We start from the raw sequence: 27741 nt of genomic DNA, 5'->3' as shown, positions 1-27741 counted from the left end.
TAAGGTCACCCCTCAGTCTCCTCTTCTCCAGGCTAAGCAACCCCAGCTCCCTCAGCCTCTCCTCGTAGGGCTTGTGTTCCAAACCCCTCACCAACTTTGTTGCTCTTCTCTGGACTCACTCCAGCAAGTCAACCTCCTTCCTAAACTGAGGGGCCCAGAACTGGACACAGTACTCAAGGTGCAGCCTAACCAGTGCAGTGTACAGGGACAGAATGACCTCCCTGCTCCTGCTGGCCACACTGTTCCTGATGCAGGCCAGGATGCCATTGGCCCTCTTAGCTGCCTGGGCACACTACAGGCTCATGTTCAGTCTACCGTCAACCAGCACCCCCAGGTCCCTCTCAGCCTGACTGCTCTCCAGCCACTCTGACCCCAGCCTGTAGCTCTGCATGGGGTTGCTGTGGCCAATGTGCAGAACCCGGCACTTGGATGTGTTAAATCTCATGCTGTTGGACTCTGTCTCATTTCCCATATCATTTTTTTCTTTAAATAGAAGTAATTTTATTATTTTTTCCGAGTGGTTACTGGCAGACCAAAGAGATAGCAAACAAGGTTTAACCATTGCTGAGCTCTTCTCAAGAGCCAGTAATTTATTTCAGAAGGATGGAGAAAGGAAAAAGTATTTCAGTCAAGATATAGTCAAAAAGTATTTCAGTCAAGACATGCTCAGGAAATAATTAACTGCTCATTACTTAAGTCTTTGTAAACCTGCTTGGGCACTCTGTTGGTAACACATAAGACCCTTAATGGGAAGGTCGTGAGTTCAAGCCTGCAGTGGGCACTAGTGTCCTCCCTACTCTAGTCATGAGGTCTGTGGTGACAGGCTGGTTTGTGAAATATTTTGTAGCATTACTTATTTCCAAAACTGTATTTTCCTTCTTGGCTTTCAAGAGAGAACTCATAATAAACTGAAGTTAAAAAAGAAAAAAGAAATCTTAAACTCTAGTCAAAAAAATTCTGTACTTGTTAATTTTATGGTCAAAGTATCAGTGCCTGGTGAGTATTGAGAAGTGATTAGGAAAAAAATGTACAGTTCAACACAGTTAGAATCAATAATCTCTTTCTAGCCTACACCAGGGTGTAGGAGCCCTCTATAGGGATCCTAAATCAGCAATTAAATCATTGAATCATAGAATCAACAAGGTTGGAAAAGACCTCAAGGATCATCAAGTCCAATCTGTCACCCAACACCTCATGACTACTAAACCATGGCTTCAAGTGCCACATCCAATCTCCTCTTGAACACCTCCAGGGACAGTGACTCAACCACCTCCCTGGGCAGCACATTCCAACAGCTAACAACCCTCTCTGGGAAGAACTTTCTCCTCACCTCAAGCCTAAACTTGCCCTGGCACAGTTTGAGACTGTGTCCTCTTGTTTTGGTGCTGATTGCCTGGGAGAAGAGACCAACCCCCTCCTGGCTACAACCCGTCCAAAAGGTTTTTTCTCTGCTCAGTGCTCATTTGTTTTCCAGAATCCAAAGGAATATTTGTTGCTTAATCACAAATACTGCATACTGATGAAATTACAATTTTCTTAGCTCTGTTTCTTACATCCTATTAAAGTGTCAGCTCTCCTGAGGTTTAGGCTGGATGTTAGGAAGAAGTTCTTCATAAAAAGACATAAAAGCCCATTGGAATGGGCTGCCCAGGGAGGTGGTGGAGTCACCATCACTGGAAGTGTTTAAGAAGAGACTGGATGAGGCACTTGGTGCCATGGTTTAGTTGATTAGATGGTGTTGGGTGATGGGTTGGATGTGATGATCTCCAAGGTCTCTTCCAACCTGGTTAATTCTATCCTATTCTATAGGCATTTTGTGTTTAGCTGACGCTGGAAGTCTTCATCAACTGACAGATACAAAAGTAGGCAAGGTTGTGTTACACTGTCTGTATTCTTTCTATGCAATGCAAGTAAAGCAGCACAAATCAAAATTCCATAAGCAGAATGATGGAAGTCCTGCAGAGAATAGTGAATGTGCTCTAGTTCTCTTATAAAAGTCGCTAAACCAGTGGTGGGTTTGACTGGTTTTGCATGTACAGCAAATAATTCCTGTATATCTAACTACATACAAGTCTTTTTCCTCTGATGTCTAACCTTTCTATAACATAATTTTTTAATATGAATTGCTGACCTTTTTTTGTCTTTTTTTTTTTTTAGGTATATCAGGGGGAAAAACAGTGGTTTCTGTTCTTTTTATCTCATACTCTCTCTGGAATTTCTTCTGTAGGCTGTATGTTGTTAATGCTAATTGTGATAGGGGTTTTTACCTCTGACTGACTCCTACATATTAGCATTAACACTGTATCATGCCTCTTACCAGAATTCACATGGAACAAACTGCTGCTGTGGGAGGTGAACAGAAATTGTGACTCAGTGCTGTGCTGGGAAAACCTCCATTCCTCATCCACATCTAAAAAGATTAGTTGTTCTGCATATAGGCATACTTGATAGAATGTTTGCTGGAAAAAGCAGTGGGGAAAAGGCAGCTTTGCAGATCAATAACTCCTTACTGGGATGTAGAATGTAACCTTTTCAGTGTGACATGTCTTTTATTTTGTTGTATTGCTTTTCAGATCTCCTGGGTTTAGTTCCCAAACAAATATTTAAATGTTTTTCATTTTGCTTAGGAACAAAAAATGATGAATTAATTTTTTTGGCATGTATAACTGTGCATTCTATTCATTTTTGTAGAATATTGTGGTATGTAAGAGAAAAAAAAAAAGAAACTGAAAAATGTTTCTCTAAGACTTTATGAGAAATGGGTCAAGGGCTACCAGTTAGTTCCAAACTTTCAGAAGAAGTCTCAGAAAATTCCAGAGAAATAGGAAAGTATTGTCATATTTATTTTGTGGAAGGTCAAAACAGATACTGACTACTCACAATCACAAAACCCAAGTGACAGAGCTAGTCTTTAAAACTCTTCCATGTGCTCTAATTACATTCGCTTCGTGTGTAGTTTACTTGTGAAATATTAATTTGATGGCAGAGCAAAAAGGGAAATAGAATAAGCTATTCATCATTAATTAAGAAATAAGATTAATGTTTGTGCTGTATCAGTATGTTTTGATTAAACCCCAGCATGAAGTACAATTACAGAACACCATAAGCCTGTAAATACTTATGAATCAATGGTCTCACATAGGAAGTCTCACTGAATGTGATTTTGTTCAACTCAAAACTGCTGCAGGGTGTAAACCTTTTCCAAACCAGACTGCAAACTCAGTGGCTCCCCTAGTGTGCACATAGCCAGGGCCCACAACCACCAAAAAGCAAAAGCCATCTTCATTCCTTCCAAAGTAAGAGCTCTGAGAGCAGATCACCAGTGTGGTGAAGCACATTTTGTTAAAGAAAATCACATTCCTATTCATTTTGCAGGAAAAATAGCTTGGAAAGTGGGGAGAAAACCATGGCAAGAGAGAGTAGGGGACTAGGGTGAAACAGTGAACGGCAGTTTGGTGCACTCTATTTGATGCAAGGTTTGGCAGTATCAATTCTCTTACTGAAGCCAAGGTGGTCCCCAAGACCCTAGGAAGAGCGAATTCCCAGGCTTGGAGCTCGCTCGTTTTCTCCATGGTGTAGTTACCAGAGAACAAGCAGCAAGCCCAGTAACTTGCAAACTTAGCAAACAGATAACAAATATAAGTGTGGTCATTAAAACATGTATATGTTTGGGGTTTGTTGGGGGTTTTTTTTGCATAGCTGATTCTCCAGAATAGCAGGCATATTCATTTGTATGCATCAGAGTAGCAGATATTTTTAAAATAGGGTTGTTTTGGTTTTGTGGTTTTTTTTACTCTGAACAAATGTTAATGTTGTCCATGACTGAGGTTGAATCTTGTGAAAGACCACATGATAGCAATACCATTTTTGGATGGCTGGTGTTCTTCAAGAAGCATCCATTACCAACTTTTCCCATCAAACACCAATATGATATAGAGCTTCTGTGTCTGGATTCCTTTAAAAAACTAATAAAAATGAATGTAACTGCACTACAAAGTTTGCTGGCTTCAAATATAACACAATATTGCAAGAAGCTGAGTGGTATAGCTTAGAGAAGTTACCAAACAGCAGTAAGAGATTACTTCTTGCCAGAGGTTAAAATAGAAAGAGAAGCTCATGCTGGCTGCTGTCATAAAAGGGCTTGACATCTTGTGATGATTGAGGGTTTTCATCACTTGCATGTGCTCAATTTCCCAAGGAAGAGTTTTGCTTCCCTGGTAAGGAAAGGAAAAAAAAACCCTCTCTCTTGACATTCAATTTCTTCTGTTATGGAGCAAGTCAGACTACATCATAATTGCTTTTTCTATCTCCAAAATCCATGATAACATGAATTACAAAATATTGCTTTGGCAAAAAAAATACCTCAGTTGGTCAGATAATGTATATACAAAGCTGGAACTGACTCATCTCAACTCTCCTGCTGCTCCCTTGTAGGATGAAGACACCATGTAGCTTTAACCTTGGTATGGAGTTCCCTTTGGGGATAAAACCAGTAAATAACAAACAAAGGCTCAAGAGCTAAAATTCTGCAACTTGGAAAAGTTTCAACTCTTTTCAAGTAAGAGGTCAAAGGAGTAACAAATTGAATGAGAGAAGCCATAGAGCTACTACTAAGAGATGCAGTGAGGAAGACAGCTTCAGTTCCTGCCCTTTCCCCATCATCACAGAATGTTTTTTGTTGGAGGGCATTTTTAAAGATCGTGCAATTCCAACCACTCTGCCACAGGCCAGGACATCTTCCACCAGACCATGTTGCTCAAAGATACATCCAACCTAGATTTGAACACTGACAGGGAAGAGGCATCAGCAAGTTCTCTGGAAAACTTGTTCCAGTGTCTCACCACCTTCATCATTAAAAAAAAAAAATCTTCTTTATTTGTTCCTTATCAGAATTTGGCCAATGTCATCTTCTGATCATGAGTATTGCCTTAAACCACCCCGCTCTCCCCTTTCTCCATCATCCATATTTTGCAGTACACCATCCTCCTAGATTCTTCCTTACCTTTAGCTGGCTCTGCATTTCTTTTACACAGTGAAAATTGCATACAGAGTCCCTTACAGCACACCCAAAGGCCCCCAACACCTCCCTTCTCCCCCACCTGAAGGCCTACCCAAACACACACTCCCACCCTGCCACTGCTAGGCTCCTTCTACTTCAAAAAGTGCTGTCACCATCATATTAGTGTCAAGAAAGAAGTGGAGACTACCTTCTGCTGCTGTTTTCTTTTAACTGCTGTTGTCCTCTGTGAGCATCCTGGTGCTTTTCAAAGACATCCTCCAGCTCCATATCTCCCAAAGAAGGAGCTAGCTTCTAGAGCCCACGTAAACCAGGATGTGAGCTAGCACCAACTTCTACAGAACTTTGACTGCTTTTCCTGCTTAGACTTCTGGAGAACTTCTCCAAAGTGGGAACTTCAGCTGGCAAAAGCATTTTGGGTAAAGAATAGAATAGAATAGAATAGAATAGAATAGAATAGAATAGAATAGAATAGAATAGAATAGAATAGAATAGAATAGAATAGAATAGAATAGAATAGAATAGAATAGAATAGAATAGAATAGAATAGAATAGAATAGAATTAACCAGGTTGGAAAAGACCTTCGAGATCGAGTCCAACCTATCATCCAACACTATCTAATCAACTAAACCATGGCACCAAGCGCCCCATCCAGTCTCTTCCTAAACACCTCCAGTGATGGTGACTCCACCACCTCCTAGTTCTGCACTTGCAAAAGTCCCTTCCATGGGGATTCAGCCGGGTCTCCGCAGGGCCACTCTGCTGCTTCTCTCCCGCCGGCGAGGCAGCGCCTCTCCTCCCCAAGCCACTGCTCCCACCTAGTGGCAGGAGCTCTGCGGCTTCCCCAGGCTCCGCTGTAAATTCCCCGGCCAGTCCCCCACCCACTTGTATTCGACCCAGTAAAGGTCAGGGAAGGGAAATTCCCTCTCGACTTTTCAACCCAGCCACACGCCTTTCAGATCGTTTCTTACACTGCACACTATGAAAGCTGGATTCCCTCCTTAAAAAAACAAAAAAGAGATATGACATTCCAGCTAAGGTTAAAAGCTTTCCTAAGGGGAAGCAGCATTCTCACCACCTTCTGCAGCTGGTGGAATCCAGGAGGTTTCTGAATTGGATTCCCAAAAGGCAGAGCAGGCATGGGTAGACTGTGTGGACAGGTGATATAACTGGCTTAAGTGTCAAAACACATCACCTAGATCACATGCCACTGGCATAATTTCACTGTGGTCCTGGGTTAATGAAAGATGTCAGATGAAAAACAAAACAATCACACACACACACACAAAAACCCAACCAAACAAAAAACAACCACTAGCAAACAAAACCAAAAAATCCCCACACATAAACATTAATTAAACAGAAAACCCCAGGGGAAAAAACAAACCTACCCATAGTTTCTTAGCTACTGTGTGAAACCATGGGCTGTACTTTAAAGATGTGTTGGATTTCACAGGAAACTAAATCAGATGTGACAGGCTGCTAGCATACTGACACACTCCAAACTTCACTGTATGCCAGTAAATCTAAATAGCTGAATCACATTATTTTAGGGGTTGGAAGGGACCTCAAGAGGTTAGCAGGTCCAACCCCCCCTGCCAAAGCAGGATGACCTAGAGCAGGCCACACAGGAAGACATCCAGGTTGGCTTTGAAAGTCTCCAATGAAAGAGACTCCACAACCTCTCTGGGAGCTCTCCTCTGGAGAAACTTCAACACTGTGAGGGTGATGAAGCACTAGAACAGGCTGTCCAGATGTGTGGCATGCAGTGAAGTTTGGAGTGCATCAGTATGATGAAGATTGCCCTTAGAGCAGAAATGTATAGGAGCAAATATATAGTTTACATACCTTATATAATATAGCTTATATATTTTACATACCTTGTATATAATTTCACCAAAAGCTACTTCTATCACCCAGCATTTCTTCTTCTGTACTTGTTACTTAAGCTAAGCAAGATCTCCTTCCCTCAGTGTATTTTACTGAACTGCTACCCTGCTTTTACAAAACTAGTGCAAATCAATGAGAAAGTAAGTGATGCAGTTAATTGTAACATAGAGAAAATATTTGCACTTCACAAAGTAATAATAATATCTTCTGGTATAATGAGAACAGCTCTAATGAACTAGAAATGAAAATGCAAAGTGCAGGGAAGCATCATCTAACAAAACCCCCTTGTAAAATTTAATTAAGTCACCCTATTTAAATATCAAAGAATTAAAATGTGTAACAGATCTTCTAACTCTGGGGAGACAAGTAATAGATCACATTCCTGGTACTATTCGGGGGGGGGGGGGGGGGGGAGGGGAATCATCTTTAATTACATTTGTACAGCAGAAAATATTAAACTCAAAAGAACTTTACAGTTTATACATTCTGCTATTTTCATATTAGTGAAGCAATTACAATTACAGAGTTGTGTACTGGAATCTCCTGAACCGTAAACACAACAGAGAATCTAATTTAAATTCTGGCAGGAAATTAAAATGAGTAAAATAATCATCTTTGGTAACCCTTTATGGGCTTCTCAAAGGGCTTTTTTTTCTTTCTTTCTTTTCTACTTTTTTCCCCCTAAAGATACCATTTGTCTCAACTTTATATTGCAGTAGGCAAAAAGCTCTGTAGAATTTCATCAGGAAGTTCCAAAAAGGAACAATCACATCAAGTCTGAAACTAGCTGCTTCGTTGAAGACCAGACAAGGGGTCTTGACATTTTATCAATGCCCTTTCCAAATGCCACTTCAGCTACAGTCTGTAGGCCAAAATACACACCAATCACGAATGAAGGCATCTGGGCAGTTAACTGCCATCAACAAAAGGACAAGATTAACTTGCAAGATGAGTTATCACCCCAAAAAAATATGACCTTATTTTCCCTTCATTTTTTTTATAGTGACAGTCAAGTGGACTGAAATGTTTGATTCTATGTATCCATGGTTTAGGTCATACAACAGAAATGTTTAGCATGGAAAAGACCTTTAAGATCATCAGGTCCAACCACCAGTCTACCACTGCCAAGACTACTGCTAAAACATGTCCGTAAGGACCACATCCACACATCTTTCAAATACCAGGGATGGCAATTCAAACACTTCCCTGGGCAGGCTGCTCCAACACTTCAGAAGCCCATCAGCAAACCTTTTCCTTATGTCCAGACTACACCTCCCTTGATGCACTTTGAGGCCGTTTCCCCTCACCACATCACTTGCCACATGGGAGAAGAGACCAACACCCACCTCACTACAACATCCTTTCAAGTAGTTGCAGAGAGCAAGGTCTGCCATCAGCCTCCTCTTCTCCAGACTAAACAATTGAAGTTCCCTCAGCCCCTTCTTGTAAGACTTTTTCTCTAGTCCCTTCAGAAGCTTTGTTGCCCTTCTCTGTACACACTCCAGCAACTCATTGACTTTCTTGTAGTGAGAGGCCCAAACCTGAACACAGGGCTCAAGCAGTGGCCTCATCAGTGCTGAGTACAGGAGCACAATCACTTCCCTACTCCTGCTGGCTGTACTATTTCTCATACCAGCCACCATGCAGTTGGCTTTCTTGGCCACCTGAACACACTGCTGACCCACATTCAGTTGACTGTCAACCAGTACCCCCAGGTCTCTCTCTGCCAGGTAGTTGAAGCCACTGTCCTGCAAGCCTGTAGAGTTACATGGGGATGTTTTGAATGAAGTGCAGTACCCACCATTTGGCCTTGTTGAACCTCATACAACTGGCCTCAGCCCATCAATCCACCCTGTCCAGGCCCCTCTGAAGAGCCTTCTATCTTCAAGCAGATCTACACTGCTGCCCAATATTTGGTATCATGCGCAAACTTACTAAAGGAGCGCTCAATTCCCTCACCCAGATCATTGATAGAGATATTAAATGAGACTGGCCCCAGTACCGAGCCCTGTGGACCACTTTTGAGTGGCCACCAACTGGACTTAACTCCATTCACCACCACTCTTTAGGCCCAAGCATTCAGCCAGTTTTTATCCAGAGAAGCATCCACTCATCTACACCATGAGCAGCCAGAAACTCCAGGAAGATGCTGCGGGAGACAGTGTCAAATGCTTTAGTAAAGTCCACAGCCTTCCCCTTATCGACTAAGAGGGTCACCTTACTGTAGAAAGAGATGAGGTTAGCCAAGCATGACCTGCCTTTCATAAACCCAGACTGACTGAGCCTGACAGCCTGGTTGTCCTCCATTTGCTGGGCCATAGAATTCAAATTAATTAGCCAAGACATTTTTATATGCAGCATAAATAAGTCATGTAAAAAGACACGTTTTATTATGTACATTTAGAGGTTAATTTATACTGATAGTTTTGCTTCTTCACTTCCACCTTTTGCCTCCTGATCTTCTGCCGTTTCCAAACATTTTTCTTCAGTGACCTACAGAAACACAACAAATTCTGTTATATTTTTAAACATGATTTAATTGCCCTTGATCCTGGAAATCATCACCTCATGCTGTCATTGTAACAAGAAAGGACAGTCTACAAAGACAAATGTTGCCTCCAAAATTAAACAACCTGAATGACAAAGTATCTTCAAACTAATTTCACAGAAAAATATCATGGGTTAGGCTCTGGGCACATCCTTGGCTAACAAGTTCAGTAGATACAAAGCTTTTTTTTTCCTCCTGGATACATGGCTTTTCTTTTCCTGTTTTGTGCCACACAAATAAGGAAAACACTTGATCTGAAAGCTCCAAAAGATCAGCTATTTAATTTTTATAAGTATTTCCCACATATAAGCATATGCCTTGAAAGTGACTCTCTGGTTATATGCAGCTTATATTTTACAGTTCCATTTATCTTTAAAACTTGCCTTTTGCATTTATTCAGTCACTGTAAAGCTTCTCTCAGCTCAGCACATTTCAACTTTGAAACTCTTTTTCTTTACCAGAAGTATGTTTGCAAGAAGCTTTTAGAATCATAGAATAATAGAATCATAGAATCAACAAGGTTGGAAAATACCTCAAAGATCATCAAGTCCAACCTGTCACTCAAGACCTCATGCCTACTAGACCACGGCACCAAGTGCCACATCCAATCCCCTCCTGAACACACTCTTTTCCTTGTAGGTTTTAAACAGGCACTAAATAATCAAACTAGTGCATTTATGCAGCTTACTAAACAGCTTTCCCTTTTATCTCCAGTAACTTCCACTTAGGGTCACTCAGTGGTATTAGATTTTAACCTTGCATTTCCTTGTAAGAAACATCTTCTATGCATTCTGTGAAACCCATTCCAGAAAACTTGTTACTACACAAAGTCTAGGTAAGTGTAAATAAGTGTTACTCCAATTTTTAGACTTCTTATTTCATGCTCATAATTAAAACAGTAAAAAATGTCTGATACCAACATTAACTGTAGAAATGGATTTGAAAAACAGTAATACAGTTTAAAGTGATAATGAACAACAGCATAAGAGATTTCATGTACATCTGAATTTTCTTCACCTTTCCATTCCTAAAGGAATCTTCTTTCATTGATCATTCCAATTCTACTCTGCTAAAGCATATCTTTATATTTGGCAAGCTGTACTTCATCACTAATAACTTACCAGCCTCTTGGATCTTTCCAGCAGTTTGTGCCACACGATGTGGTGAGCCTGTATTAAATGTCATTAGATGGTGTTACTGGAGGCCAAAAAACAAAACCCAAATGGAAAAAAAAAAATCTTCTCACATAACAGATTCTGACAAGTGTACAGAGATGATGCAACAAAACAATAACAATCCCCCATTCAGACATTACTGTTTAAGATTTCAGTGTCAAGTGGGGGACGAATTAAAATCTGCTGATCGTATTCATTCCTTATGTGGAATCATTGAGAGGGCAAGGGGCTAAAATGGGAGTTAAACTCTTATGATGAGGAAGGGTACACAGAGATGAGGTTTAGAAACTCAGTGCCCACCTGTCCCTTGACAATTTCCCCAACTGAGACAACACCACATGTGTGAGACCACAGGTCAAAATCAGGTAAGCCAACGGAATTGGGAAAGAAGACTCCTGCCTCCACCTATAGGTAGTTCTGCAAAGCCTTTGCTACAGGCTGATTAGCACCAGCACTTTTTCTCTTACTGTTAATTTCTACTTTGGAAATTCTGCTTTGATTTCTACTCCATATTCACAAGTATAAATTCAAAGTTCTGCATTTCACTGAATCACAGAATGGAAGGGGTTGTAAAGGATCTCTGGGGATTATCTAGTCCAATCCCCCTGCTAAAGCAGGTTCACCTAGATCAGGTTGCACAGGAACACATCCAGGCAGGTTTTGAAAGTCTCCAGAGAAAGAGACTCTCTGGGCAGTCTGTGCTCCATTACATTCAAAGAAAGATTGATTTTCTTTCTGTTCAGGTGGAGCTTCCTGTACTCTAGTTTGTGCCCACTGTCCCTTGTCCTATCACTGGGCACCACTGAAAAGAGTCTGACCCTATCCTGTTGGCACCCACCTTTAGACATTTATAAGCATTATTAAGTTCCCCTATTCATCTTCTCTTTTCCAGGCTAAATAGACCAAGGTCTCTCAGCCTCTCCTTTTAAGGGAAGTGTTCCAGTCTTTTCATCATCTTCGTAGCCCTCCATGGGACTCTCTTCAGTAGTAGCCAGTCTCTCAAAATGGGAAACTCAGGACTGGTCACAGCACTCCAGATGTGACCTCAATAGGGCAGAACAGAGGAGGAGGAGAACCACTCTCAACCTGCTGGTCACACTCAGTGTACCCCATGATACCATTGACCTTCTTGGCCACAAAAGCACACTGCTATCTTACAGGTAACCTCTTGTCTACTGGAACTCTCAGGTCCTTCTCCACAGAGCTGCTTCCAGGAGGTCAATCCCTAACCTGTGCTGGTGCATGGGGTTACTCCTCCTGAGGTGCAGGACTCTACACCTGCTTTTGTTGAACTTAAAACACATACCACTTACTTGTTGCATCTGAGTGAACACTGTCAGCAGCCTCAGCTTTAGAAGATTACCGTGCACAACTAATTAAGGAAAGGTGCATAAAATATCCATGCAGAAACTGCACATCTAAAGCAATCTTTCAGCAGTAAATAATAACATCAAGGGCCCTCTGATGCAAACTTTTCTAGTTCTGATTTCACATCCAGAATAGTTCCAGGAAATTGAACCCCAAATATTCAACCTAAGTCATCTGCATCTTCCCTTTCCCCTACCATTCTCCGCTCTGAATTAGGCTTGGCTAACAGCAGAACATGTAATAAAGATCAGAAAGCAAGCCCTAACTCAAAGAAGGAAAACCAGGACAAAATGGATTTGTTACCTTCAAATGGATTGGCAGGGACACACCCTGGAACCTTCTCATCAATTCAGATTGGTTAGTCTGAAGATTATGGGCTGCTGTTATCTCATATTGGAAACAGAAACCTGTCCTTGGGATATGAGGGCCTTCACTAACATCTACAAAGTCACCAAACCTGATAGGAGGAAAAAACAACTCTATGTCAAATACACTCAGAGAGAAGTACAAGCCTATTGGTTTTTGTTTGATTAGTAAATTGTCATCTATAGAACAGACGAAAGAAAATCCACACAAATCTCAGACCCAATCTAAACAAACCCCCAGTTCATCATTTCTAAGTTTCTTGATGCAAAGTACATGTCACTCAATTTCCTAAAATTGATTTATTAAATTTAAAGCTCAGGTCTAGAAAGAGGGTCCTAGGTTTAACAAATCTTTGAAGTTATATTGGCTTAATAAGTGGGATAACTCCATCATTCACCAGAAACAGACTTCTCTCCAAAATCACACATTTTCCATAGTACAGCATTTACAACCTGCAGAGGGATTTCCCTTCCAGGTTTTGGTAAACTGCAAACCATTTGAGAAAAGTGAGACAAAAAGATGTATAGCAAAAGAATATTCAGCACAAACTTCTCCCAGCAACCAATAGGTAAGGTAAACCCATTTTCCCTCGTTAAGCACACTAAGGACAGGGGATGGAGGAACAACAGATACATTATTCTAAAATGTCAAGAATCATCACTGCAAAGACATCTGTTTCTTTTGAGAGATGTGAATTCCAAAATCAAATGCAGAACAATTTAGACATCTAGAAAAGTGAATATCCTACACTAGCCTAAGCTAGTTGCAACACAAACTTCCTGCCCCCAGCCAAAGAACATTTACATCTTAAACTGTATTCCAGGAGCCAGCTCCATTCTCATCTCCACCACTACAAGGCAGTAGCTTGCCAGTTAAGAAGCTCTTGACAACTTTGGAAGAAAAATCCACTATGCAATGCTAACTCTTGTTTTCAAACATGTTTTTGGTTCCTAGTTTATTTAACCTGACAAGCACTAGGAGTTCACTTGGATTTTAGGTAAAACCATTTAAAGCAGTAAGACCTCTCTGGCACTTACCACTTTTAACATAACAAGAAATAGAAATGTAGTGAGATCCACCAAGTGTTAAGTATCAAAAAACAATGGTTGTGTGGGGAAAAAAGTAAAATTAGGGGGGGAAAAAAAACTGGTCCAGTCCAGTCCAGTCTATTCTATTCTATTCTATTCTATTCTATTCTATTCTATTCTATTCCTATTCTATTCTATTCCATTCCATTCCATTCCATTCCATTCCATTCCATTCTTTTCTTATTCTAAAGAGACCACAAACATCAATGAAAAAAATGTTTTCTATACTGAAAATCATCACAAATAACTTACTCTTCCCAGATGCAGAGAGAATTTGCACTATAATCAAATCTTTCACTGAGTAACGACAGAATAGGAATTGGTTTGCTCACCTGTGTAATGTTACAGTTCCATCCTTACTCTGAGCAGCTTTCCTTTCTATCATCTCCATTTTGTATCTGGAGAAGACAAAAAAAGGATTATAAAACCCCTCAGCTTTAATATCTAGTCTTTCCATTTGTCACAAAACCATCCAGTAAAGATGTCTGCTGCTGGCTGCTAGAGAGAATATTAAAAATGAAATGATGAAGCGTGACAAAGGGAAGAGAGACATGTTCACTCAGCTGTGGGAGAAGTGATGACTGAAGAGGGTACATAACTTGACATTCCTAATTACAAACTTCAGGTTGTGGTGAATGGAGTTAAATCCAGTTGGTGGTTGGTCACAAGTTATGTCCCCAAGGCTCAGTATTTGAGCCAGTTCTTTTGATATCTTCATCAGTAATCTGGACAAGGGGATTGAGGACGCCCTCAGTAAGTTTGCAGATGCCTTCTAGTACCTGAAGGGGGCCTACAAGAAGGTTGGAGAGGGACTGTTTACAAAGGCCTGTAGTGATAGGATGAGGGGCAATGGTATTGAATTAGAGAAGAGTAGATTTATATTGGATATTAGGAACAAGTTCTTTACCATCAGGGTGGTGGAACACTGGAAGAAGTTGCCCAGTGGGGGTAGTTTAGACTTCATCCCTGGAGATACACAAGGCTCTGGAGGGTGTTCCTGCTCACTGCAGTGGGGGTTGGACTAGATGTCCTTTGAAGGTCCCTGCCAACCCAAACCATTCTACGATTCTATGATTTTACTTCAGACTTACAAAACCAGGCAAATATTTAAATTAATTTCTAATCACCTTTCTGCAGGGAAGGCAAACTGCCACACTTACCTGTTATGCTGAAACATTTCACGTGCCACTTTTGCTTCAACAAGCAGTGTTTCAAATGGCAAGTCTTTGTGTATTAGCTTTCCAGCATCCTTTGTAAGAGAACGGAAGTTGTCCTAAAAATAGTTGATACATAAAAAAACTGTTACAACTCTTTCACGGCTGCAGTGCTCACACAGCTCTAAGTATCAGTCAAAAGCAAGAATCATCTACCAGAAACCCTAAACACAGGGATATTGATTGCTGCAGGATTGTAACTCTTGGCATTTATCAGCAACAGATTGCTAAAGATCATCACCATTTAAACTGACTGATTCATTGCTCAGGCAAATCAATAAGCATTTTCCCATCTAAACCAATATATATTAATTGGGAGTAAAACTCCTCAGATTTTCCCAACACAATATACAGCACACACAGCCTTGCTACTGTTAAACATTGCTCTGGGTATCCCAGAGTTGTGACTCCTCTTATAAATTACCTCTATTGTCATGGAAATCAAAGGACAAAATAGTTCTGAATAATTCATAAATAGGAATTGACCACCTTGGGCCAAACCCCCAAAAATCTGCATACTCATATTTATTGATAAATAGGAAATAGTTATTAGGAGAATTTACATTTGTAGTGGGATATAGAAAATACTTCACAGTAAATTACTTCAAATACAACAACATATTGAAGAAAAATGCTCCACTGTACAATAAATGCTTTGTTAGCTATACACACCTCTGCTGATCTTTGGGCACAAGAACAAGAAGAGACAAGTAAACCACTCGTGATCGCACCAGCTACCAAGTAAGGTTATGAGACTTGGAGGGCTTAGATTATTTACTGAACAGTATGAAATATAAGCAAGCTATTGAATAGAGCTGCAGCTAAATGTGCCCACAGTTCTTTTACAACAATAAACTGATGATGTTGTAAATAACTAGGTGAAAACACACATAGTACACACCTTTTTCTTTTCAGAGGGCTCTACTCACACAAAGACTACAGTTACATCTACATTACCAGGCAAAATCAGCTGAGGAGCAGATCTGTATAGTAACAAAGATGGCACTGAAGTCCCAACAGTCACATCAACAGTTTTTGGAATTGTACTTCAAACTAGAACAGACCTAAAACCTGTAAGCATCTGAAAGACAGCTCAAGGCTTCGTTTCATCTGAAATGAAAACAGTGTGTGCCTTCCAAGAGCACTCTGCAATGAGAGCCAGAATGTGATAAAAGCAGAGACTAGTTTCCAAAGAGTACACCTGACCTAAGAATGATACTAGTACTAGACATACCCAATAAAAAAAAACCAAACCCCACACACCTCACCACCCACTCTCCCTCATTAAAAAAGAGCCACTGGACAAGTATGCAAGCCATCTAACTTTTCAGGGAAGAAGTTACTATGCTTACATTTGTTGGTTTCCAGTCATTCAGTCTATTGTCCAAAATTACATCATAACAGAAAGCTCCAGAGATCACTGCAATTCCAAAGAAAAGAACATTCAAGTTTGCAACAAGGAATGTTTCACTGTCATAATATATTCTTTTTTATATGTGTGTACATATGGATCAAAATGAGCAAGAAGAAAAACAGAATGATCTCAAGAAACAAAGTTGGGAGCAGGTGTTGATCTGTTAGAGGGTAGAAGGGCTCTCCAGTGGGGCCTTGACAGGCTGGACAGATGGGCAGAGTCCAACATGATGGCATTCAACAAGTCCAAGTGCCAGGTGCTGCACTTTGGTCTCAACAACCCCATGCAGCGCTACAGGCTGGGGATAGAGTGGCTGGAGAGCAGCCAGACAGAAAGGGACCTAGGGGTACTGGCTGACAGTTGGCTGAACATGAGCCAGCAGTGTGCCCAGATGGCCTAGAAGGCCAATGGCATCCTGGCCTGCATCAAGAATAATGTGGCCAGCAGGAGCAGGGAAGTCATTGTGCCCCTGCACTCAGCACTGCTTAGGCCACACCTCGAGTACTGTGTCCAGTTCTGGGGCCCTCAATTTAAGAAGGACATTGAGACTCTTGAATGCGTCCAGAGAAGGGCAACGAGGCTGGGGAGAGGCCTTGAGCACAAGCCCTATGAGGCGAGGCTGAGGGAATTGGGATTGTTTAGCCTGGAGAAGAGGCTCAGGGGAGACCTTATTGCTGTCTACAACTACCTGAAGGGAGGCTGCAGCCAGGAGGACGTTGGTCTCTTCTCCCAGGCAACCAACACCAGAACAAGGGGACACAGTCTCAAACTGTGCCAGGGGAAGTTTAGGCTCAAGGTGAGGAGAAAGTTCTTCACAGAGAGAGTTGTTAGCCATTGGAATAGGCTGCCCAGGGAGGTGGTGGAGTCACCATCCCTGGAAGTGTTCAAAAAGGGATTGGATGTGGCACTTGAAACCATGGTTTAGTAGTCATGAGGTGCTGGGTGACAGGTTGGACTTGATGATCTTTGAGGTCTTTATTGATTCTGTGATTCTATGATTTCATAATCTATGAAATTCATCACAAAATGTAAGTTTTCACCTGTGATTGTACAGTCACATGGCAGATTAAACCTGTATCACTCTGGTTCCACTGAACAAGAAAGTAATTTGAAATGAGTTTTAATGTAAGGTCATTGTAACACACCTCCATTAATATAACACTAAAAAACTCTGAAAACATTTCACAGTTTTTTTCTTTTTGCACACAAGCTACACTAGAAGTAATTTTGCACTGTGAGGTTGTAATAGAGAAATCAGACAACATCAGAGCTGAAGTAAAATGCTTAGCAATGATGCAATGATGGGACAAATGTCTGAAAAGGGCAACACAAATTTCTGTGGCAGTCGTTCAGATGCTCTGTGAATTTATTCAGTTACTACCATCTTAAAAACCAATCTCATGAATACAGTAAACTCACATTATTTCTATACATACAGTGTCCTGACACAGGTCAGCATATGCAAGATTATACTTAATCCTTATGGAACTGAAATATCTACTCTGTATTTATCAATCAAGGCAAATGCTGAAACTGCCGAAAAGGGAACCAACTGTAGGAGGACTCCACGTGAACAGCAACCAACCTTCTCATACATGAAATTTGTAATCACATGGGCTTTCTTATTTAAATAGACTCCCCTCTTGAGCATTTTCTCACTTTTTTAAATCTCAAATTGGGCCACAGATGAGAAAAAGTTGTTACTAACCCTGTCTGTACTTCAATAATGTTCCAACTTGATGAGTACATGGTCATTTTCAGTAACTCAAGTGCTCACAGGTTTATGCAATTAGAACAAATGTCACAGAAACACATCACATCTTCTAAATACTTTACTCATGTACCTTCACAATGAAAAGGTTGTGTCCTTTAGTGGCATACTCTAGATACAAAATCCTAAATGGCCTGAAATGCAGTTGCCACACAGATCAATTTTCTGTACCTCAGAACAAAACTGCTTTCAGTGTGATTACTATAAATTAAAGGCTACAACAACAACACATAATATGTAGATCAATGCTATGTGTCTTCAATCAATGCCAAAGAAGTCTTTGTTTGGTGATGCTATTAGACACTCATTTAAGAAGCAGCAATAGACAAGACAATCAGTATAAAGCACTTAGATCACCTGGCACTTCTGGAGCTTTAATCAGACTCACTGAGTACTCATCCTTGAACGCCCGCTTTAAGACACAGGCCATGATCATGGCACAGGAACGCCAGTAGGCCTGGAGAGAGAATTTCAAAACACAGATTTATGACCCAGAGCAGATGAACACCAGCTCCTTACTCCAAAGGATGACATGCAAATCTAGCTGTTAACACAAGCATTACTTTCTTTAGTAACTGAAATCTTCTGTTTGGAGATGATTCTCCATACAGAATCAATTGGGAAAAAAATTTAAAAATCAACCACAACTGCACTTCAAATGCAAACCAGATCTTCCCTGGAGGTATTTAAATCTGAAAGGTCTCTTTAATATCTTTATCAATGATCTGGATGAGGGAAATGAGTGGACTCTCTAAGTTTGCAGATGACACTAAACTGGGAGCGTTGATCTGCTCAAGTGCAGGAAGGCTCTGCTAAGGGATCTGGACAGGATGGATCAATGGGCCAAGATCAGTTGGACTCCATGGTCTTAGAGGTCTTTTCCAGCCAAAACAATTCTATATTTCTACAAAATCAAAGAATAATACAAGAATACAGGTTGAAAGGGAGGCCCGCATATGACCCACCTCACACTCTGGTCCAGCTAATGACAACCATGATGAGCCAAACAACCATCAAAAACATTGGAACTTTCACAACAACCAAATTCAGGAAAGCAGATGAACATGGAACTGGAAAGGGCATAAGGAATCAAGTAGTCATAATCAGGGTTGTCTACAATGGGAAAAGATATAGACTTACCTTGTTTACTTCCTCTGGATCTTCATCTTTGAAAGTAAGGAACTGAATTTCACATGACTTAGTTAAGGGTCTGTACATATCCCAGACTTCACCATCCACAAGAGCTAGAACAGACTTCTTGCAATGCCATTCACTTAAGTCTAAAGAAAGTGAAACAGTATTACACAGTTATTAAGCATATTTCTCAGTCAGCAGTTTAGACTCCTGCTTTGTAAGAACACAGTTCTCTATCAAAACATTTTGTAAATGACTTGGAGAGACAAGCTGCTAACAAAGCCTACAAAAAATCAGCTGCTTCTGCTAACTCATTTCAGTACAGATGCATTTTAAACTTACCAAACACTAGTATTTTGAATGTAATGTCTGTAATCTTGGTCATGTAATTGTCAGTAACATTAACATTTCAAATTGAGACGACACATACTTCAACTGGTGGCACAACTTTCATGATCGGTGGCACAACATTAGCTGAACACTCCATTCACTTACGCATGGCACAGTTGTAAGGAGTAGACAAAGCTTTGTTCATTATAAACATGCTGCCAGGGTGCGATTTCCCGGTGTATTTTACTTCGATTTTCTCAATTCGTGGATAAAGAGACAACTGCCTCTCTTTCTCCTTGGTGAAGAGCTCATTACGCATCTGAATCACCTCCTCTGATGTCAGTCGTGAAGCAGCTGGTGTGGTGATGAACCCTAGCAAAAGGAAAGATCTCAAATAAGTAATAAGGAGTCTTTGAAGCCCCCGTATAAGATGTTGTTTAAAGAAAGGAAGACATGCTTTGAAGGGGGAAGGGGTTGAAACCAGTCCCCCCCAGACAGGAGTCTGAGGGTGATAAGCTGGAGTCAGCTGTGAAAACAGCAGCCCAGCTGAAGTGCATGTACACTAATGCACAAAGCATGGGCAACAAACAAGAGGAGCTGGAAGCCTTGTTACAGCAGGAAAGTTATGATGCAGTTGCCATCACAGAAACATGGTGGGACAACTCACATGACTGGAGCACTGTAATCAATGGGTACAGGCTCTTCAGGAGAGACAGGCAAGGGTGGAGGGGTGGAGGAGTGGCCCTGTACATCAGGGAGGCTCTAGATCCCATGGAACTAGAGATTAAGGATGACCAGGTTGAGCACCTGTGGGTGAGAATGAGAGAAGGCCAACAAGGCTGACATCCTGGTTAGAGTCTGTTACAGACCACCTAACCAGGATGAAGAGGTTGATGAATTATTTTATAGGCAGCTAGAGGCTGTCTCAAGATCACCAGACCTTGTTCCTATGGGCGATTTTCACCTCCCTGATATCTGCTGTGAACTTAACACAGCAGAAAGGAGGTATGTGTGCATGGAGGATAGTTTCTTATCCCAGCTGCTGTGTGAGCCTAGCAGGGGTAAGGCTTTGCTTGACCTTCTTTTTACAAACAGGGAAGGGCTGGTGGGAGATGTGGTGGTTGGAGGCTGTCTGGGGTCCAGTGGCCATGAGATAATTGAGCTTTCAATATGCAGTCAAGCTAAAAGGGGCATCAACAAAACCTCCACTCTGGACTTCCAGAGGGTGGACTTCAGGTTACTCAAGGAACTAACTCAGAAGGTTCCTTGGGAAATAGCCCTTAAAAACAAAGGGGTCCAGGAGGGCTGGACCTACTTCAAGAAAGAACTCTTGAAAGCACAGGGACAGGCTGTGCCAATGTGCTGGAAGATGAGCCGCCGGGGCAGACGGCCAGCCTGGATGGGCAATGAACTTCTGAGCGAATTAAGGGGAAAAAAGAGGGTGTATCATCTTTGGAAGGAAGGAGAGGTTACCCATGAAATGTTTAAGGATGTTGCTAGGTCATGTAGGAAAAAAATTTGAGAGGCAAAAGCCCATTTAGAGCTCAGACTGGCCACTGCTGTGAAGGACAAGAAAAAAATCCTTCCACAAATATATTAATGGCCATAGGAGGGGCAAGGACAACCTCCACTCCTCAGTGGACATGGAGGGGAATATTGTAACTAAAGATGAGGAAAAGGCATAGGTACTTAACACCTTCTTTGCCTCAATTTTTCATAGCAAGATAGGTTGTCTTCTGGACAACTGGCCTCCTGAGCTGGCAGATGGAGCCAGGGAGCAGCACAGTTCCCTGTAGTACAGGAGGAAGCAGTTAGAGACCTCCTTAGCCACTTGGATCCCGACAAGTCCATGGGACCGGATGGGATCCATCCTAGGGTGCTAAGAGAGCTGGCAGATGAGCTGGCCAAGCCGCTCTCCATCATTTTTCATCAGTCCTGGCTCACTGGAGAGGTCCCAGAAGACTGGAAGCTGGCCAACATGGTGCCCATCCACAAGAAGGGCCGGTTGGATGAGCCAGGGAATTCCAGGCCTGTCAGCCTGACCTCAGTGCCAGGCAAGATTATGGAACAGGTCATCTTGAGTGCAATCGCACAGCACTTACAGGATGGCCAAGGGGTCAGGTGCAGCCAGCATGGGCAGGTCCTGCCTGACCAACCTGGTCTCCTTCTATGATCAGGTGACTGCCTGGTGGATGTGGGGAGGCCTGTGGATGTAGTCTACCTGGACCTCAGCAATACCTTTGACACGGTCCTCCACAGCAAACTCCTGGCCAAGCTGTCAGCTCATGGCTTGGACAGCAGCACCCTGTGCTGGGTTAGAAACTGGCTGGAGGGCCAAGCCCAGACAGAGATAGTGAATGGTGCCACATCCAGCTGGCGGCCAGTCACTACTGGTGTCCCCCAGGGATCAGTGCTGGGCCCCATCCTATTCAGTATCTTTACTGATGATCTGGATGAGGGGATTGAGTCCCATCATCAGTAAATTTGTTAGAGGGTAGGAAAGCTCTGCAGAGGGACTTTGACAGGCTGGACAGATAGGCAGAATCCAATGGTATGAGATTTAACACATCTAAGTGCCTGGTTCTACACATTGGCCACAGCAACCCCATGCAGTGCTCCAGGCTGGGGTCAGAGTGGCTGGAGTGCAGCCAGGCAGAAAGGGACCTGGGGGTACTGGTTGATAGAAAGATAAACATGAGCCAACAGTGTGCCCATGTGGCGAAGAAGGTCAATGACATCCTGGCCTGTATCAGGAACAGTGTGGCCAGCAGGAGCAGGGAGGTCATTCTGCCCCTATACTCAGCACCGGTTAGGCCACACCTTGAGTCCTGTGTCCAGTTCTGGGCTCCTCAGTTTAGGAAAGATGTTGAGTTGCTGGAAGGTGTCCAGAGAAGGGCAACAAAGCTGGGGAGGGGTTTGGAGCATAAGCCCTATGAGGAGAGGCTGAGGGAGCTGGGGTTGCTTAGTCTGGAGAGAAGGAGGCTCACGGGAGACCGCACGGCCAGGCCCCATCGCCCCAAGTTAGGCACCTCAGAAGCATCGGCGCAGAACGAGCCTGAAGCCAGCCCGGCCCCCGCCCACCCGGAATCCCACCACGCCCACCCCCGGCCCCGCTCGCCGCCACTCACGGCGCCTCTCCTGTCCGCCGCGCAAGCAGCGGGCGACCCAGCGCGCCGCCATGTTCCGGGCCAGTGCCGCCACCGCGGTGCCTCCTCCCCTGGCTCCGCCGGAAACAGAAGCGCCGATAGCGCGGTTCCGCCCGCCGCTCCGCCGTCGGCCACCAGGCGGCGCCGGGAACTAGGGAGTAGAGAGGGGCCTGCGGGGCAGCGGGGTGAAGGGCTGGCGGCCGGCGGTGCATGGCTGGACAGCTCGCAGCACCGCCAGGAGCTGGCCCGCCTTGCCCGCGGCTTTTCAGTCTGTCTTCAAAGGCCCCGTGAAGCTATGCTAAAGCACTTGCAGGACAGGCTGCAGTGCTCACACAGCTCTAAGGATCAGTCAAAAGCAAGAATCATCTACCAGAAACTCTAAACACAGGAATACTGCTGCAGGATTGTAACTCTTGGTAGTTATCAGCAACAGATTGCTAAAGATCATCACCATTTAAATTGACTGATTCATTGCTCAGGCAAATCAATAAGTATTTTCCCATCTAAACCAATATATATCAATAGGAAGTAAAACTCCTCAGATTTTCCCAACACAATATACAGCACACACAGCCTTGCTACTGTTAAACATTGCTCTGGGTATTCCTCCTGGCACATTGCTGGCTCATGTCCAGCTTCTCATCCACCAGCACTCTCAAGTCTTTTTCTGCTGCTCTCAATCTTATCATTCCCCAACCTGTACTGATAACAAGGATTGCCCCAATCCAGGTGCAGGACCTTGCCCTTTGCCTTGCTGAACCTTATAAGGTTCTCCTGAGCCCACTTCTCTACCCTGCCTAGGTCCCTCTGGATGCCATCCCAGCTTTCAGACTTACCACCACTCAGCTTGGTATCCTCAGCCAACTTGATAAGGGTGCACTTGATCCCACTGTCCACATTGCTGATGAAGATATTAAACAGCACTGGTCTCAGCATGGGCCCCTGAAGGACACCACTTGTCACCTGCTTCCATCTGGACACTGAGCTGTCAACCCCTGCCTGCTGGATGTGACCATCCAGCCAGCTCCTCATCCACCAAACAGTCCACTCATCAAAGCCACATCTCTCCCATTCAGAGAGAAGGATGTGGGGGCCTGTGTCAAAGGTTTTATGGCATTCTAGCTACATGATATCCGTTGTTCCTCCCTTGTCCACTGACCTACACAGTCCATTAGTAGAAAGCCACAAGGCTGGTGAGGCAGGACTTGCCCTTGGTGAAGGGATGCTAGCTGTCTCGAATCACCTCCCTGTCCTGCTGAGGAGGGGCGTGATGGAGTTGCTTTGACCAGCACCTGGTATCCAGCCAGGGTCAACCCCCCACACCTGCCTACTGCCTTTCCTCCCCAAAAGACTGAAGCAAGCAGAAAGTAGGTAATGCTCACTCAGGAAAACCATGGTTTGCAGTAAAATTCATTAACATTTGTGAAATAACTCAAGAGATTGTTTCAATGCTTTACAATTTAAGTGATGGTGATGTTCATTCCAGTCCCCAGCTGGCAAAGATACAACAACAGCCACCAAGAATGCCAATGTCAAACAGTTTTACTGAATTAGTGCCATCAAGAGCTAAAGGATGTAACTAAACTCTGCATCAAAAAAATGGATGTCTTGATGCTGGCAAGGGCTGGTAATAGACACAGAATTTTCCACTGTGGAAACACATCTGTGAAGCAGTGGGACAGCTGGCTCCTCTTGCTTCAGTACCTGGCACTGGCCTCCCTGCTCACCTGGGCTCTCATCCAGAGAACCAGGTGTGTTAGTACAGAAGCTATTTGTGCCCGTCATCATATTATTTGATAGATGAAGAATTTCTGCAAGTCAGTTATCCTGCTTCCTCATGCTTTAAAAGGAGTTAAATACAAGCTGTTTTTCAGTTCACTGGGCCTACTGTAGGCTACATACTTGCATGTGTGAGCCTTGAGGTGAAAAGTTCTGAAATACACAAAGATGCTATTATTATTTATGTCATTTTAGCTAAACTGCACCATTTATTCTATTAACTTTTTATGCTGTGACTTGGGGAATCATATGCAGCCAATGATCACTTTACATAATCCTAGAATCATAGAATGGCTTGGGTTGAAAGAGATCTCCAAAGGTCATCTAGTCCAACCCCCCTGCAGTGAGCAGGGACATCCTCCACTAGGTCAGGTTGCCCAGAGCCCTGTTGAGCCTCACTTCGAATATCTCCATGGATGGGGCTTCAACTGCCTCCCTGGGCAACTTGTTCCAGTGTTCCACCAACCTCATAGTAAAGAACTTGTTCCTAACATCCAATCTAAATCTATTCTTCTCTAATTTAAAACCATTGCCCTTCACCCTATCACTACAGTTGTAGCTGTGTAGTTGTAAGCACTTCCTCTCCACCCTTCTTGTAGGCCTCCTTCAGGTATTGGAAGGGTGCTATTAGGTCTTCCTGGAGCCTTCTCTTTTAATCATTTTGGTTTAAATAGTAAAAAAAAAAAATAAATAAATCCAACATTTCCAGTGTAGAGTTATAAAAATAATATCTTTGTGAGGAGATAAATTCAAAATTAAATGACAGGAGTAACATCCTGTTTGATACTGTGCACTCCATTATATGTGTGTCTGTTTTAAAGTGCCACTTTCCAATCAGTAAATCTTCTTTTACACAGGTATGTACAATGGTTTATTTTGTTTCATCTTCAGAACAATGGTGGCAGAATATGCAGTCCCTCATTCCATCTGTTGGGTGTTGCTCTCAAAGCATAATGCAGACAAAAAGACTTGTAGCATGCTGAAGACTACAGGAGGAGCAGGCCATAGCCCTCTGCCTTTTCATAATCCTTCACCAACAAAGTGACGGTACAAAGCTTTGCCCTCCCAGCAGGAAGCAAAAGACATCCAAAGCTGCTGGAATTTTTCCCAGGGTTCAGCTGGCATCTCCACAGCCCTTGCATAAAACTAGAAAAAAGAGACATTGGTGTAGGTTTGGAGTCAATTTAAAAGGCTGGTCTTCAAGGTTATTTTTTATTCATGCCAGTACAGCTGGCTTACAACAGTAATATCCTTTCTGTGTTTACTACAGTGTATTTACTTAAGGCTTATGTGAGAAGGGAAAAAACCTTGGGTCCATTCAAACCCTATGGACTGAGCCAGGGATCACTCTCAGCCACTAAATATGGTCCAATCAGCAGCTTTGGGCAGACATACAGGCCTGCTGTAATCCCCCAGCTATTGATCCCTCAATCCTAAAAGACAAAAGCATTCCAACCAAGACGTACTCTGGGAAGGGTTTGGCTGCGGTCCAGTGGCTTTTAGCATGTCACCACACTGAGCATGTTTGTGGTACAGAGAAGAGATGGGTAACAAAACTCTTCAAAAATAATTACAAGGTGTCAGCCTTCATAAGGCATTTGGACTTCCTAGGAAACCATGGATGTTGTTTTATAATGGGCAGAAAATGAGAGTTTGCCCTGTGAGGCAATGGAAACCCCGTAATTGCTCTATGCCATAGTATGTGACCCAACGTAATGCATAAGTGACAAACCATGACAGTTTATCACCCCCATTGTCCCAAAGCCAGCTTTGAGCTCACTTACAGATTGCTTCAAATGTAAAGCAGGGTTAAAATCCCCTGTCCCTCCCTTTGCCATTCTCAGCAGTTTCTCACTGCTTACCCTCTAACTAGACAACTGTAGCAGCCCTGAGCACAAAATCACTGAAGTGATATAAATTGCAGGGTCAGTATTGCTGAAAGATTGTTTTCTTCACATTATTTCAGTGACCTGACTTAAAAGTACAGCTTCATGTACTTGTTCCTATGCACGAGTGAAGTGGTAGCAGTAATCCATGGCCAGAGAGAGCAATTGCCTTGGATGACAACATGATATGTAACTACATTCTAAGAGCCATGTTCTTCGTGCCACCATGGAGTAGCAAAGCATTTTAAACACAGTGGCAAAATATTTCTCAATCAACCATCATCAGCATCATGGCTAATGCATTGTCTGCTGTTGCTTAGGTTGAATCAAGAGGCATCTTAAAATGCCATCCAATTTGGTGGGTCTTTTTTAGACATGCGACTTTGATTGCTACTGAACTGTCTTCTCAGTGGCAGTAATCTTGCAGATTCAGTTGGGAAAAACAAGGCATTAATGCTAGGCTTTGCAAGTCTAAGGTAAAATCACACAAGACGTTCCAGAATATTGAGGGGGAGGATTCACAGGAAAGCAAACAAACCAACCAACCTAGTGAGAACAAGTAATTTGTGTTACTGTTATCTTGTGCTACCCTCACATTTTGTGGCTTTCCTTGTTCAAGTTTGGCTGACACAGTATTTCAACAGTCCAATAAAGACACAGTGTTCTATCAGAGCACTCTAGTCCATTTCATTATAGCAAGGAAACCATTCTATAGCATAATCTCTTTGAACAGCCATCAACAAAAGCTTGGTGGAATAAAAGAATATGTGTAAACATTTTTTTTTGCTTCTTTTCTCAAAACTATACTTGCTCACAGTTTGAATTTCAAAGTACAAAACAAGCAAATAATCTGCCAGATAAATCAGATTTTTTTTTTTCCCCCAGATAGAAGTTAAAGCAATTAGCATGAAGCAGCAAAGCAAGACAGGCTGGACAGATGGGCAGAGTCCAACGGCATGAGATTTAACACATCCAAGTGCCGGGTTCTGCACATTGGCCACAACAACCCCATGCAGAGTTACAAGCTGGGGTCAGAATGGCTGGAGAGCAGTCAGGTGGAAAGGGACCTGGGGGTGCTGGTTGATGGTAGGCTGAACATGAGCCTGCAGTGTGCCCAGGCAGCCAGGAGGGCCAATGGCATCCTGGCCTGCATCAGGAACAGTGTGGCCAGCAGGAGCAGGGAGGTCATTCTGCCCCTGTACACTGCACTGGTTAGGCTGCACCTCGAGTACTGTGTCCAGTTCTGGGCCCCTCAGTTTAGGAAGGAGGTTGACTTGTCCAGAAAAGGGCAACAAGGTTGGTGAGGGGCTTGGAGCACAAGCCCTATGAGGAGAGATTGAGGGAGCTGGGGTTGCTTAGTCTGGAGAGGAGGAGACTCAGGGGTGACCTTATTGCTCTCTACAACTACCTGAAGGGGGGTTGTAGTGAGGCAGAGGTTGGTCTCTTCTCCCAGGCAACCAGTACCAGAACAAGAGGACACAGTCTCAGGCTGCGTCAGGGGAGGTTTAGGCTGGAGTTTAGGAGGAAGTTTTACACAGAGAGAGTGATTGCTCACTGGAATGGGCTGCCTGAGGAGGTGGTGGGGTCGCCGTCGCTGGGGGTGTTCAGGGCGAG

At 43.0% G+C, this 27741-nt stretch overlaps 1 protein-coding gene across 1 annotated transcript; it reads right to left on the bottom strand.

Annotated features, from left to right (window-relative positions):
• Positions 1-9037: 9037 nt before the first annotated feature.
• Positions 9038-22526, bottom strand: MRPL39 (mitochondrial ribosomal protein L39). The gene is made up of 10 exons (XM_054166049.1): positions 22445-22526; positions 19482-19688; positions 18993-19132; positions 18210-18309; positions 16020-16087; positions 14614-14726; positions 13786-13851; positions 12303-12456; positions 10578-10625; positions 9038-9401 (listed from the first exon to the last, which is right to left on the bottom strand). The coding sequence occupies exons 1-10, from the start codon at positions 22494-22496 to the stop codon at positions 9321-9323; spliced, it is 1029 nt and encodes a 342-aa protein (XP_054022024.1). The 5' UTR covers positions 22497-22526; the 3' UTR covers positions 9038-9320.
• Between the last annotated feature and the right edge of the window lie 5215 nt (positions 22527-27741).

Source organism: Dryobates pubescens, chromosome 12 (assembly GCF_014839835.1).
Source record: "Dryobates pubescens isolate bDryPub1 chromosome 12, bDryPub1.pri, whole genome shotgun sequence".
In the NCBI taxonomy this organism is placed as follows: Eukaryota; Metazoa; Chordata; class Aves; order Piciformes; family Picidae; genus Dryobates; species Dryobates pubescens.
This window is presented reverse-complemented; position numbering and strand designations above follow the sequence as displayed.

Bases quoted from the DNA above. Each gene is read 5' to 3' on its own strand.
- MRPL39 (XM_054166049.1), bottom strand. From the start codon at position 22,496: ATGGCGGCGCGCTGGGTCGCCCGCTGCTTGCGCGGCGGACAGGAGAGG. The intron at 18,310-18,992 runs GTAAGTCTATAT...TTCTCTCTCCAG, and splicing joins ATCCAGAGGAAGTAAACAAG to GCCTACTGGCGTTCCTGTGC. The intron at 13,852-14,613 runs GTAAGTGTGGCA...TGTCTTCTCCAG, and splicing joins GAAATGTTTCAGCATAACAG to ATACAAAATGGAGATGATAG.